This window comes from Penaeus monodon, chromosome 41 (genome assembly GCF_015228065.2).
Source record: "Penaeus monodon isolate SGIC_2016 chromosome 41, NSTDA_Pmon_1, whole genome shotgun sequence".
NCBI classification, from domain to species: Eukaryota; Metazoa; Arthropoda; class Malacostraca; order Decapoda; family Penaeidae; genus Penaeus; species Penaeus monodon.
The window spans coordinates 17,027,776-17,042,775 of NC_051426.1; the positions used below are offsets into that span (position 1 = coordinate 17,027,776).

The 15,000-nt window shown below is 41.5% G+C and overlaps 1 protein-coding gene across 1 annotated transcript; it reads left to right on the top strand.

The window, feature by feature from the left end:
* Positions 1–77: 77 nt before the first annotated feature.
* LOC119598748 (serine/threonine-protein phosphatase alpha-2 isoform) lies at positions 78–2,947 on the top strand (the record flags this gene model as incomplete). Its single annotated transcript, XM_037948540.1, is given in 4 exon segments — positions 78–238; positions 486–599; positions 702–845; positions 970–2,947. Coding segments are annotated over 4 exon segments (518 nt in total), but the record flags the coding sequence as incomplete, so codon positions are not given.
* Positions 2,948–15,000: the final 12,053 nt, after the last annotated feature.

Consider the following 15,000-nt stretch of genomic DNA (forward strand, 5'->3'; position numbering starts at 1 on the left):
TGTATCCAATTTGAACCTGTCTTCAGGCAAGCGGCGGTATACATCAACTGTGGAAGACCTTCACAGACTGTTTCAATGCTTACCTGTCGCGGCCATTGTGGATGAAAAGATCTTCTGCTGCCATGGAGGCTTGAGCCCCGACCTCCAGAGCATGGAACAGATCCGTCGCATTATGAGGCCTACCGACGTGCCAGACCAGGGCTTATTGTGCGATCTTTTGTGGTCAGATCCAGACAAGGTGCGCCCGCCACACCCGTTCTTTTTAAAAACTGAACCTAGTTTGTTTCAATAAGTAAAAATGTCAAATTTTCATTGTTTTGAATATCACTTTTTCAACTGGGAAAACTGATGGTATGATTATTTGATTTAAATGGCAAAATATTCAATTCCTTTATATTTCTTATGAAAAATCTGTACGCAGGAAATTGTTATCGTTTTGATAACTTATGATTTACATTATTTAATTTAGAACTTTCTTTTCCCAGGACACAATGGGCTGGGGAGAAAATGATAGAGGTGTATCCTTCACTTTTGGGGCAGAAGTAGTTGCTAAGTTCCTCCACAAGCATGACTTTGACCTCATCTGTCGAGCTCATCAGGTAATTCTTGATGTTGATTTACAGGCAAACCACTGAGATGTTCGAGTGCAATTTTGTTAATTTTACGCAAGTCGTGCATAAAACAAAGAAATTTGCTTCCAGGTTGTTGAAGATGGTTACGAGTTCTTTGCCAAGCGACAACTAGTAACATTATTCTCAGCACCCAACTACTGTGGGGAATTTGACAATGCAGGTGCAATGATGTCTGTAGATGAGACGCTTATGTGTTCCTTCCAGATACTTAAGGTACAGTATTGATTAGATTTTGAGATTCACATTATTTATATGAATAAAGACACTATTCCTTAAATTTGACTAACGGTATATTTAAATTAAACCGTATTAACAGTCTTGCCTCTTCTGTTTACAGCCAGCAGATAAAAAGAAGTTCCCCTATGGAGGATTGAACACAGGGCGACCCGTAACGCCGCCGCGAGGAGCAGCCAATCAGAAAAACAAGAAGAAATAAAAACTAGTGTTGGTGTCACTGTCTTGGTGTTGGCAAGTCTGAGGTTGGCCTTTGTTCATCCTTGCCTTAAGTTTTGTGGATTGCTATCAGGGGATGTGACTTCAAAAAGAAAGAAATATTGATTTTAACTGGGTTATTTATAATTAACATATTTTAATCCTGGATGAACAAGGGTAATTAGACATTGCAACCCAGGACATAAATCTGTTAATGAAATAATTTTATGGAATTTCAGTTGCTAGATTATCCATGATAGTTATATTTATTGGTACATTGGCCCAGGTTCCCTCAGTAAAGTTATTTTTCTATTTTGAACCTTCATTTTTGTTTTATTCATTTATAATTATTAATTACTGTATTTTTTAGGGCAAAGTCAAACTTTTGTTTTATCCGAAATAGGTTTTATCAGCAGTATTAATGCTAAAAGGTTTGTCTATTGGTTCCAAATTTTCTAGAAAAGAATTGGCTTGCAACTGTGATTATCGGAAAATTTGTTCAACTTCAGTTTATATCTTGGAAGATAAGTTTGACTTGTATTAATATATATATATTTCAGTGTGTAAATAGCCATGGTATTTAACCGCATATAAGCATTTACCATTGTTCTTGTATAAACTTTAGGGCCCAAAGAAGACTCGAGTGAAGCAGCGAGGGGATGATAGTTAGAGAAGCTGCTGGTTAGGTTCATGTACAAATGTCCAGTTGCCGTAGTAGCAGGAGCATCTGGCTTTTGCTATCGCTTGTATAGTCAGAACAAGAGCGCACTGGTGGTGGTATGTCGAGAGCCCAACCCCTACCCAAAACCTTTCGAGAGAGAAAGAAATGACTCTCTTTCCCCACACCCGAGGACTTGCATCATACATCCACCAGGTAAACCAGGTATTGGCTAATATACCCATGCTAGATTTGTGGAGTTTGGGCATGGTGTGAAAAGTCCCTTAATGTGCAAAAGTAAAATACATGTACCAAAGCAGATGTAAATTGTGGTTGTTAATTCAATAAAAGCGTTCATCTCGGTAATTTTGTATTACATGTCAAGAGTGTAGTGCGGTATAAGCCACAATGGGAGCACCATTTACGCCCGTCTCCTCTTCAAACAACGCAAAGGCATAAGGAAAGAATGCTGGTGACACGTTTGCTGCATGCAATGTACCGTATCTTTCGGTGAATTTAAAGACGCTCAGGCAGTGACGGGAGCAAAGGTGGAACACTTGGTTGACCCCCACTCCACTCCTTTCCCCTCCCCCTTCTCGGGTATATTATATTTTTTATCAGAGTGATTAGTTGACTATCACTGTTTTTGTGACTAGATCACCATTTTTCAGCACGACAATTTTCTGCCTAGTTAGCAACCCTTGGAGGAGAATAAAGGTAAAAGGAATGGTAACTATGCTGCTGAAAACTGGTGGTGTGTTCTGGCGAGGATCATGTCAGTTGTCAGTTTTTTGGTCTCAAGAGAAACTGAATGTGCCTGACATTTCCTTAAGTTTATTTCATTCATCATTTTGTAATTATTTCTTCTGCTGGCTATCCCATACTTGTAAAGTTTTTACATAAATATTTGAGTGTGCTGTGAGGGAATAGCACACACCTCTGCACTTACGTACTTTACAGTTAGGTTATGAATTTCACTATTATTAATCATTTGCAATAAAGGTGATGATTACATTTTTTCGGCTCTGGTTTCATGTGGGCAGTGTGCTCTCAACCACACACTTTAGTACTTGCCTTTTATTATTTTTCCTTTTTTATTCATTTTTTATTTATTTATTTTTTTTTTACATGAGCATGGCCACATAATTTGTAAGCTACAGAAATTGCTAGATACTATGACCAAACCATGGTTTACAAACCATAAGTAAATAAAAAGTGAAAAAAATATGAATTTATTTATAAAAGTTCCTGCCAAATATATGTAGAGCTGCTAAATAATTGAACCTAATTGAGTTAACCTTTTGTAGGTGGTTGTGAACATGTACTGTTTACGTTATGATGATTATAATATTAACATATTAATGACATTGAAAATGAAAATACTTTTTTCCGAAATTCAAGAAAAGATTGAACAGGTCTAGACCTAGTAATTGTTTGTGAAGCCATCTTTGTACACCGCAAACTAAAGTCGCCTATGGCATGCCATCCCAGCGCTGAAGATGGATGTCATCAGTATACAAAGAAGTACTTAATTTGATTATCTTTTCAACTATTGTCTTCACTTTACATTGACTCGGCAAACTTGCAAAATCTCAAATTTCAAATGTGGAATTTTGAGTAAGGGAAGAGAAAATGACTTATGGCTGATAACATTGGAATGGCAATTTATGAAAATGCAAACGGAACCCATTAAATCTTATCTTAGATATTAATAGAAGATGCAAAAAATATTCATACCTGTATTGACAGTGATACTGGGCTACACCAAGATGAAAATTGCATTCGAAACTAAATCAAGACCTGAGATTAAAGGTGATGGCAGAATAGGGAGGTTTAAAGGAGAAGGCTCAAGGCGCGTCGTGGCACAAGAAACATGCTGTAATAGGGTGGTGATGTAAAGATGGAGGATTCATTACAGAACACGGGAGTATTGTTCAAAATTACCTGCTTACATGGAAGAACGCCGTTCATAGACAGAAATGTGACATGGACAATGATCGTTAAGTAGAAAAAAATACTTTGTAATAAAATAATCTAACAGCGGGCATACGAAACAATAATCACCGCAAGATTTGACAACAAAATCGTATTGAAATAAATTGAATGACAATACAATTGGGTATTCCAGAAACAATTATAAATCAAACCGCACTGAGGCGGACAATTTTACTGAAGTTGGGTAAATTGAAATCGGGGAAAACGAATGAAAACGTTTGATCAGTAGATTTGTGACAATATGCTCTAACGAATATGCATTATATCCGCAAAAAAATATGCAATTTATGCTGTAAAAATGTGCTGTTATGCATGAACAATATGCTTTTATGCACTAAAAGTATACGTTTAAATCCATAAAATATGCAATTAATGCACCATAAGCCAATTTCAAAATCTGATAGAGGTTTTTTTGTGTGTGGGATTAGGTTAGAAAATGAAACAAGTGGTTACAAACAGTGTAATAGAACAATTTTCAACAAATAAACTAAAGTAAACGCAACAAAATACCCGCAACCGTCAAATTAACAAATAATTATGTGAGCATTTTCACACAAGAGAATTACATTTCACAATTAGGTGACCCTTCAAGTTTTCAAATTCGAATCGCCGCCTATTATCGGCCAGAACAGTTTTATACTGTGAAAAAAATCTTTTTACATCACATGAAACAACAAGAGCGCATTTAAAACATGAAATGACATCTGTGAATCTGGCGGTGGGATCCGGTAAGACCCGGGTCTGACCTGATAGGCAGACTCTATATCCTTTAATGAACTGAAGCCCGATTTTTTTTTTTTTTTTCAAAACATTAGGAAGTTTTTCTATATAAGCTTTATCATACAGCCTATTTAAATCTTTCTGGACATTATCAATTAACTTTATTGAATGGTTAATGGTTAAAAGCAAGATAAATGTGCTAGACATCTAGGGTCATGTAGCACTTTAGTTAATGTTAGGGAAGGGTGGTTGAGTTAGTGATTAGTTGTCTAAGCTGGGCAAAGGAATTGGTGAGTGAAAGGGTTAGGGTCGGGTGTGGTAAGGAGTTAGATTAGATGAAGGATATGTATGCGTTTGAGGAAAGAGAATAGGTTGTTGAAACAAAGTGTGGGATTCTGTAAGGATGTCTGATAGGTTGGGAGGTCGGTGAAGGGAGGATAGGTGGGGGAAAGCAGAGTTAAGTATGGACGAGACAGAAAGGGAATGTGGGGAAGAGACAAAATGATAATTGGGGATTGGTATTGGAGGATGTGTAAGAAAGGTCTCTTGAAGGCATACAATAGATGGGTTATAAGAGGAAAGGATATGACAAAGGTCAGGTCTGTGGGAGCGGAAACCGCGTATATTCCAATGAAGGATAGTTATACTTTAGTGATATAGATTGTAGTACGTTTTGGAGATTTTGAGGGGGAAGCAGCTAGAGGGTGGGATAAGGACTGAGATGGAAGAGTTGTGGGAGTTGGTGTTCTACTAGGAGGGGTATTAGGAGATGGAGGGTCTGAGGAAGGGGATACTTGTGACATAAGGGATTCACGTGTGTATCCAGGAGGGAGTGGAAGGGATAGAGGGGATGGTGGGAGGGTTAATGTGGGCGGGGTTGGGGTTGGGGGGGATGGGCTGTGTTGGGAGGGGGTAGGAGGATAGGGTGTAGGGGGGATATCGTTAGGAGGAGGATGGATATCAGCAGTTACTTGCAGTGTGGAAGGAGCAGGAGTTGTAAGATTTGGAGGTTGAGTGTCAGTTTTCATTAAGTAATCTTGTATATTTTCAATAGTTTCTTCTGAGGAGTTGGTTGGGGAGTTTTGGGGGATAAAGGATTTCTTGTGAGGGGGGAAGAGAGGATTGGTGTCTCAAGCGTAGGGGCAAAGGAAGGTGGAGGTGTTTGTGTGGTAGGGGAAGAGGGGGTGGAACGTTTGTTCTGTCTGTTACGGGTAGTGCGAGGAGGGAGAGGGGAAGGTGTTGGGGTTGTAGTGGTGATTGGAGTGTCTGGGTTTAGGATGGCAAAAGAGTTTGGCTGGGGAAGGTAGGAGGTAGAAGAGGGGGAGTTAGATGTAGGGGGGGGGGGTAGGAGAATTGGTAGAATGAGCAGTATTACTGGAGTAAGGAGTAAGAGAGAAACCACGTCGACGTGCTTCTTGTCTGGCTTCACGTAGTGTGAGTTCAAGTTTGAATCTGAGAGTTGCTACCTCAGACTCAAACTTGTAGGTGGGACAGCCCCTATAAAATACATTATGGGGGCCGCCACAGTTGGCACATGTGCGTGATTGTGCAGAGCAGTTAGATCGGGTATGGCCAGGTTGGGCACATAGTGGGCATCTGGCTGTGGAACGGCAATGTTTGGCTGGGTGTCCTAGAGCCAACAATTTTGGCACTGACGTGGAGGAGGTTGGTATGGACGAACAGGGAGGGATTCTCCTCCTATGTAGACGTTAAAGGGAAGGTCATGCCTACGGAAGGTAATTTTGGCTATGTTAGTGGGTTTCTTTCGATGACCTCTGGGGGGAATGGAGTAGCATTGTACTGATGTTGCACCATAGTCTGTGAGACAGGCAAGTAGGAAACTGTTCCGGTGCAAGTATTGAGGGTTGGATGGGGTTCTGCAAGGTTGGGGTTACCATATAGGTCAGTTAGTTTTGTTAATGCTATAGCTTGGTTTTCGGATGTTACTGTGACAAGACGGGAGCGGTCGGGTCGGCTACGGAAAGAGACTTTACCTACTTGTTTTTGGAGACATTGTTGGAAGAGAAGGGTGTTGTCAGAGTAGGGAGCTGTGGGAGGGATCACGAAAAATCTGTCCCATTTGGCTGCGCTAAAGAGAGTATTCAAGACTGTTGTAGAGATAGGGGTAGTAGAAGGGCGGGGGCGTGACGAAGATGAAGTAGTGTTGAGGGAGGTAGTGTTATGGAGAGGTGGGCAATAAGGCTGTAAGGTATTAATAAGGGAGGATGGGGTGGTTGATGTTGGAGGTTGTGGGGGTAGAGGTGTTTTAGTTGAGCATGCTGGGAGAGTGGAAATGTTCCTTAAGGGTTGATTGTTGGCTACTGTACTAGTAGGCATTGATGAGGGGGTAGTTATTGCAGTGTTCGGAGCCGTGGTCAAAGGAGAGCCTGGGGTCAGGGAATCGGGTGGGTTTACATGGTTGGGGCTATTTGATAAAGGGGCAAGCCTCATTGCCCCTAATAGTGGGGATATGTTTTCATTACTGGCCATGGTAAGCCTGGATAAGAACAGTCCACCCCTCAGGGTCCCCTTGAGAGGTAAGGGCTAGGTAACTAAATCAGGGGAATACCGTGCCCATGGCTCCCTCAGGCCGTTCAGGACTGGCACAAAGTCAGCCTTTCATCCTTTCAGCACGGCTCTCGCACCTTAGGAGGTGGTTTGCAGAAGGGTTTGGTGAAGGGACAGAAGCGAAAAGTGGGAAAAAAAAAAGACCATGCAAAATTAGTTGAGTCGAGGGCTGAATCCTAAGGTTGGGGAGTTCCCCATCATTGGGTCCCAGTCCGCCTCCTAAGCCCCCCACGACAACAACGGGCAAGGGATTGGGGGGGGGGGTAAATTTATTGAAGCAGACAGAGTCAGACCTTTTGTTTCTAACTTTTTGATTGCACTACAGAGACCTTCAAAAGAAGTGGCAATGAAACAAACTAGTTTTCAATTCGATATTGTCCAGCAGCTCCTGGCTTTCTGCTATTTGTACAGACTCTGAAGTATCAAGTGACATGGTTACTTCCGATACATTATCGTAATATCTGTTAAAATAACTGACTGCCTCAGTCCATGTTCCCCATCCTGTTATTACGGGTGATGGAGGAAGAGGTACACCAGGAGCCAGTTCTTGAAATTTCCGCAATCTGGACGATGCTTTAACAAATATGCTTTTGACAGATGAAATGAACTTATTGACTAAAGGGTAATTTGAACGAACTAACTCCACTCCTCGATGCAACCCATGAGCCAAGCAAGTTACATGGATCATATTGTTGTACAAAACTTATAATGCTCTCATTGCTTTGCACATATAAGCTGCAGCATCAGTGACTACCAGCATAAAGTTTTCATACAGAATCTGCTCCGGCCATAGTTTTATTAATGAATCGTTGAAATAAGCTGCCACTGTTAAATGATTTACTTTTTCTAAAATGGAAACATTCCCAAGGTACGATTTACCTACTTCGGTTTCATCGCCTAGGATACCGAAAATAAAGCATACGATATACCTTTGCTCAACGTCGGTGGTCTCATCCAACGGCACCCAAATCTTCCGGCCAACAGCTTTCTGTCTCAGTATTGCGATGGTTTTGTCGCACAAGGAAGAAACAATATTTTCTTAAAGTTGTTTGGTTAGGTATGTTGTGCCCAGTATAGGTTGATAAGAAATTATTGAATATGGTGTTACTCAACTTGTTTAGTGGAATGTCTGCAGACAACATAGCATAGCAAAGATCACTGTTAAATTTATTTTTGTCAGTATTGTCATTGTTATTGGAGGTGGATTGGCCTACAGCACCAGCTTCTTCGGTGAACTTTTTTTTTTCATGCGCACTGGTTTTCAAATGCTGCACTGCATAAAACTTTCTTGAAACTGGAATCTAAGAAAATATTTATTACTTTACGTATCAAATGAGAGTTTCAAATCTAATAATGATTTCCCAGTGAGTTAGAGCCTAAAATACTAGTTATGGGACGAAAACATTTTAACGATTCCGATTCTACACTATTATTGTACCGGTTCTTGCTATTATTGCATAATATATTCATTTATGTGCCTATGTATTAACATATTTAAGTAATCTATAAGATAAAAATGATTAGAAAAGTTTATCATTGTGTATAAAAGCTTTATAATAAACCAGATAACAATGTATTAACGATACGGTTTTATATAAAAACATATAAATAATACCTGTTTGTTGCAGTATTTGCAAGTTAATTTATCTTCTTTTACAATGAAGCACTCAAATTCCTTCACCAAATCTGCAGCTTTCTGGGTGTTAGATTTTGCAATTTTTGGCATGATGCCTAAAACTCAAAGATTTAATAATTACGTTGACGGCTGGCCCACTGCTGAGCCAGTCCGAGGTCCACAGTCTACACAGTGCCGGGAGACTCACCGCGGTGCCGCGCGCATCGCTAAGAGCACAATCGCGCGATATTATTGACCGTTTGGTTGATCGCTGTTTCATGCGCTATTCCCTTGGAAAAGTGTGCCAAAGTACGGGGTAAAGTGTAAATTTCACCAATATTTTGGTTGTTCACAAATGTACTCCCTTGCAATGGACGGAGAGCGGTAAAAAACGTGTTTCTTGATCTTCAAATTTTACGTGGGATGGTATGAGGTTGAAATCTTCTTGGTGTTTGATGTAGATTTTTATATCAGACGGCCCGTCGCTAATTTACAATTCAATTACTACCAGGCATAAAAATACGAAATTACATATGCTGTAATATGAATACATATGCGGCAACAATATTGCCTATGCTGTAACATTACCGCATATGCTCCAACGATAGAGCATATGCTGTAACATTACCGCATATGCTCCAACGATAGAGCATATGCTCTAACATAACCGCATATGCTCCAACGGTAGGGCATATGCACTGACGTCAAATTTGATGCAGCATATGCTCGAGGTCGAGCAAGATCGCCAGGCGAGGCCGTTTGACCGTTTGTTGTCGGGTATCGATGGCGTAGGTCGAATGAGTGTGAACCAAATTTCAGACTGTTGAATCATACATCCCTCTTTCTTGATCAACTTTTTTCCCCACAGATTCAGCTTTTGTACTGTCGACGACCCACGATAGAATAGTATTTTTTGCTGATTCATTAAGTTCACTTAAAGTCCTCAAAACACACAAAAATGATTTGCTTGGTAATATTGGAAAGTTAAATAGTGCCAATAAATTAATGAAGGTAATATGGGTACCAGGGCACTCGGTATCCAGTAACTGGTACAGATCTTACCCGTTGTTGCCATAGGGAGGCCCAGTGGCAGCTGCGAGCCCTCGTCTCTTTTTCGCCCCTTTTTCCTTCTCTCTTCCAGATCCTTCAAAATCCACTTTCCAAGGTGTGAGACCCGTGTTGAAAGGATGAAAGACTGACTTTGTATTAATCATGAACGGCCATGGGCACGGTATACCCCCGAAGGGGACCCTAAGGGTATGTGTATGTTGAGGCTTGCCCCATTATCAGCTAGCCCCACGGATTTTAATTTCATATCCTCCACCCTACAACTTTTTTCATCTACAAATCCCTCCTCCCTTATTGTTACTCTGCAACCTCATTATCCATTTCTCCATAGCACTACTTCACTCAACGTCACTCCCTTTTCCACAAGGCCCCGTCCTTCTACTACTACCACCTCTACAAATCTTTTGAGTACTCTGTTTAGCCCAGCCAAATGGGATCTTTTTTGTGAAATCCTCTATAGTCCCTTACTCTGACAAAACTCTTCTTCCAGCAATGCCTCCCAAAAACAAGTAGGCAAAGCTTCCCTCCGGAGACGCACCGATACATCTGAATCCCATGCTAAAGCATTATCAACCTGACTGACTTGCAAACCCATTCCTGCCAAGCCTCATCTCTCCTCAGTACTTGCACTGGAACTCTCTCCATCTCTCGGACAAACTGCCCTGTCTACTGCAGGGGTTGGTCAGATTGTGGAAAAGACTTGCTCGCCTGGTTTGTGGACAACGATGAATTATTAGTACAATGATTCACCATTCCCATTCACTATTCCCCCTAGAGGACGCTGTAGGTCCACCAATATTACGAAGATTGAACCGTATTCATATTCACAGATGTAGAAAAAGGTATGAATGAGAATGAATATCTTCACAATACAAGGGATGTACTTGATCGGTTTCGATTGTATCTTCGTCTGAAATACATACATCAGAGAAATTACAGAGTAAATATATATCAGACGTAAGCTGACGAAACACCTGACGACTGCCGTCTTGCCGTGACCTTGGATAATTTGAACCTGCCCGTTCCATAATTTTTCTTTTTTGTTTGTTCCGTCTTCCACGGACTATTTCTGCTTCCTTCCAGTTCGGTAGATGTCCGGTTTCATCTACATGTACCACCATGACATTGGAAGTCCTGTGGTAACGGATGTCAGCTCGATGTTCGCTGATCCCGGTGCTGAAACCACGGCCTGTTTCCCCAAAGTATGCTGCATCGCATCTGCTGTAGGGTATGCGATATACAACACTACTAGCGTTGCTTTCGGGCTGCTCTCTGTCTCGTATTAAGTCATGTATCTTTTCCCCGGATGTGCTGGCGATTCTCACTGTCTTGCCGAATGACAGTAATATGAGAACATTATTAGAAGAGGGTGCGGGGTCTGTTTTTGCGAGTATGTTCTCCGCCTTCTTTCTGAGGTTTAGCAGTAAGCCTCTGGGATATTTGTGTTTCATGAAAGAATTAATAGGCAACCTCATCCTCAAGAAATTGAGGGCTGCAGATCCTCAGTGCTCTGAGGAAGAAGCCAATCACAACACGAGTTAATGTATGTTGCAAGCACAACCTTCTTGGGACAATGACGAGGACGTCATCTACGTAACGAAGCCAAGTTGAATGTCTGCCGATTATGTCCTTATAGTTATCCCTCTCCAGCGTCTCCATGAACAGGCAAGCCATGACGGCACTCAGGGGGGAGTCCATGGCGAGATCACTAATCTGCTGTTATTCTTCCCCAGCTAATTCGAAGTAGCTGAAGTCCACGCATAACTTTACTAGGCGATCGAAGTGGTGTCTCGGTAGCGGCATCTGTCATGGAGCTGGTGACCCTCTCGACTGCTCGGACTGCTCTGTCTGTGGGTACATTGGCAAAGAGGGATTTTACATCAAAACTGGCAAGCTTTTTATTTCTACACCCGGAATTCTGAAGACGTCTGATGAGGACCTCGAAGTTCTTCAGGTGGGAATCACTGATGACCCCCATAGAGGGGTTTAGTCAAATACTTAGCCAAATGATGGGGAGCGCTGCCAATACCAGAGGTGATCGGTCTCATTGGGACGCCTAGCTTGTGTACCTTCGGGAGACCTCTCATGGACAGGTTGTGGGGGGGCCTCTTCCAGCAGGTGAAGTAGGCATTTACCTTCGGCTGAACGCAGGAGAAAACCCCTCGCCTTCTTGAACCTGGCAGCTTCGATCTTCCCGTCACCTTTCGTTACTTTCCTGTAAACAGAAGCATCAGAAAGTAAATTGTTCATTTTGAGTATATAGTCACTTTTATCCATAACACCAATACCACCACCTTTATCAGCCTGGGCGATGACGATGGTCTCGTCGTCGCGGAGGCCCTTCAGCGCGGTGATATATTTGCGTGGGATCGCCGGGGGGCGCGACGATGCATCAGCCATACAGCAAGCAGTGACCCCTTGGACGAACCCTTTGTCGACGTCACTATCGGTCCAGCGGTAGTTCGAGATGACGTAGTCGATTAGGCCCTTCTTTTCTTGCCCGGTGCTGAATTTGAGGCCTACAGAGAGGGCTTCTTTTTCCAAGGGAGTCAGGTGTTTGGAGGACATGTTTCAAAGATCACTATGTCCAGCTTTTGTCCATCTGCTCTTGCTGCATATACGATGTAATTTCTCCTTATGTTTGGCTCGCTGAGCTTGATCTTCCTGCTGTAATTGGAGGACCAGCTCATGAGGAAGGTATTTGCCCTCGAGCTCATCCCGGAGTTCGTAGAGTCGATGTTGTAGGGTCCTAATGGCGCTCTATTTGGCCTACCTAGTCATGATTGATCATATTTCATTGGGACTCCTCTACCTCATTTTACACGAAGCCATACAGGAAACACGTCAATGAGGTTTTTCTCTGACTCCCTACTCTATTGCTGCCCATATCTCCCCTTATCATCCTCATAAGAAAACCTTTGTTTCTCAGAACTCCCTAACAAAATCCACTTTACAAACTCGAAGACACTGAAAACTATCTATCATGACCCGATAGAACATGCCTACACCACATCCATTGTCTAATATTTCTTCTCCCATTCGCTCTATGCTGAAAGTAACTGCCGACATCCATCCTCCTGCTCATGATCCCCATACACCCCTTCCTCCCACTCCCTTGCAACACATTCCATTCTCCTCTATATCATCCCCCCTTCCTTCCCCGTTATCCCTTCCAATTCCTCCTGAATACACATGTGAAACTTTGCCACAACATCCCCCATCCCTAGCTTTTCTCCCTCATGACTTTTCTCCTGAATCTGTGGTCTAATCACCCTTAAACCCCCTTTCTTCTTTTGCTAATCACCCTTGTTATTCCTTACCTTAGCCCATTTACTCACCCTCTCTACCCTTACTCCTCTTTGCCCCTTTCAGTGCCATGCTATCTTGAACTACTATACGAATTTACCCTTTTCACTGTTGCGCCTTTCCATAGTGCTACATGACCGTTGACGTCTAGCACATTTATTTTGCTTAATAACAATTATCCATTGTCTGTCTTATAAAAGCAAAAATACAACTGTGGCAAAGTGAGTGGACCAACCTACAATTGACAAATAAAATCAAACCAACATAGAACAGTGGGACGCAGCCCACAGGAATTTTTTAAGGGAGGTGGTGTTGGTCCGTCTTAAGTCGCGGTCATACTACTTACTAACGGTACCTCATCAACGTTCTGGTTCCGTACTACCGAAAGGATGTTCACACTACCCTGCGATATGTAGACATTGCGATCATGACTAACTGTATTTACGCCAGCTGTTTTTTTCCTTGACGCATTGTTGTATTGCTCTTAAAAGAGCGAAGAGTAAAAGAGCGCAACCAAAACAATAGTGGGTTAGACAGTTAGACCAGACCCAACTGTATATAATAATGTGGATATTCCTGTTGCACTAAGCGTCTCAAGGGGCCTTGATCCATCGCTCTTCGCATATCCAAACAGAAAGTCTTTATGAGTTGCCCTAAATATATGTACTCGTCTACTACCTCTAGCGGGTCACTCTAAATATGCATTTGTTCGAACTGAACTCTACTGTTGAACAGAACCTTAGTCTTTTTCCTGTTCATCTGAAGTCTAACTTTTAGACTTTCTCTATTTAGATTGTTTAATAATTACTGCAGCTCATTCGCTAAAGAGATCATTATCGTCAGCAATAGATCGTTTAGATGTTCGTCCCCTATTTTGATACCTTTTCTGTTCCATTCTAAGCAAGCTGTAAACGGTTTTGGTGAGGTGGTGTCGCGCTGCCTAACACCTTTTTTAATTGGGATTTTATCAGTTTTTCTATGAAGCTTGATGTTGCTGTCCCATTTTCATATATATATATATATATATATATATATATATATATATATATATATATATATATATATATATATATATATATATATCTTCCAGTATTTTATAATAAACTTCCTCTACTTCTTGTTTTCGAATAGCTTCTAGTACCACTATTATTTGTAAAAAGTCGAATGCCTTTTCGTAATCTACGAATGCCTGACACAGGGGTTTCCTATATTCATTTATTTACTCTCTCACCGTGTGGTCTGTTACTGAGAATTCTCTGCGAAAGCTTGACTGTTCTTTGGGCTGTGGGAGATACGAGTTGCGATGACTTGTGAATAGTTCGTAGATGACTGATACGAGGCTTATGGGTCGATAATTCTGTAGACCCGTCTTGTACCCTTTTTTGTGTATCGGATATTTTTGCATTTTTTCCAAGGTTTCCAAGTTTTTTTTTTCCCCATTTCATTTCTGGTGCTTATACCATGGTTGCCTGTCTTGGCTTTAAGATCTCCCATTATTATTGTGAAATGGGTTTTCGCTCTATCGCTAACCAGTTATGCATAGGAGCCATGTCCTCATTTCTGTGGCTGCAGCTTGGGACTTGATCAACCTTGAAAGTCAGTTTTATTGTTACCCTGTGATTTACCTCTCCACAAGAGCACTTGTCCAGTTATATATATATATATATATATAATATATATATATATATATATATATATATACTATATATATATATATATAATATATATATATATATATATATATATATATATATATATATATATATATATATATATATATATATGTATATAATCAATCATCATCAAGGGCCTAACGCCGACGGGGGCGCTGGCCGCATCCACCCTTCACTTCCAGCCATGAGGATCCATCGAGGCGAGTCTGCAGGCAGGCCCACGGCCCATCTCTAATTCCTCACGACAGGTCTTGTCGAGCTGCCCAATCCGTCACACAGGTCTCCTTCACCCAGGGTTATCTCGCAGAGAGACAACCTGATGGGCAGGGTCGT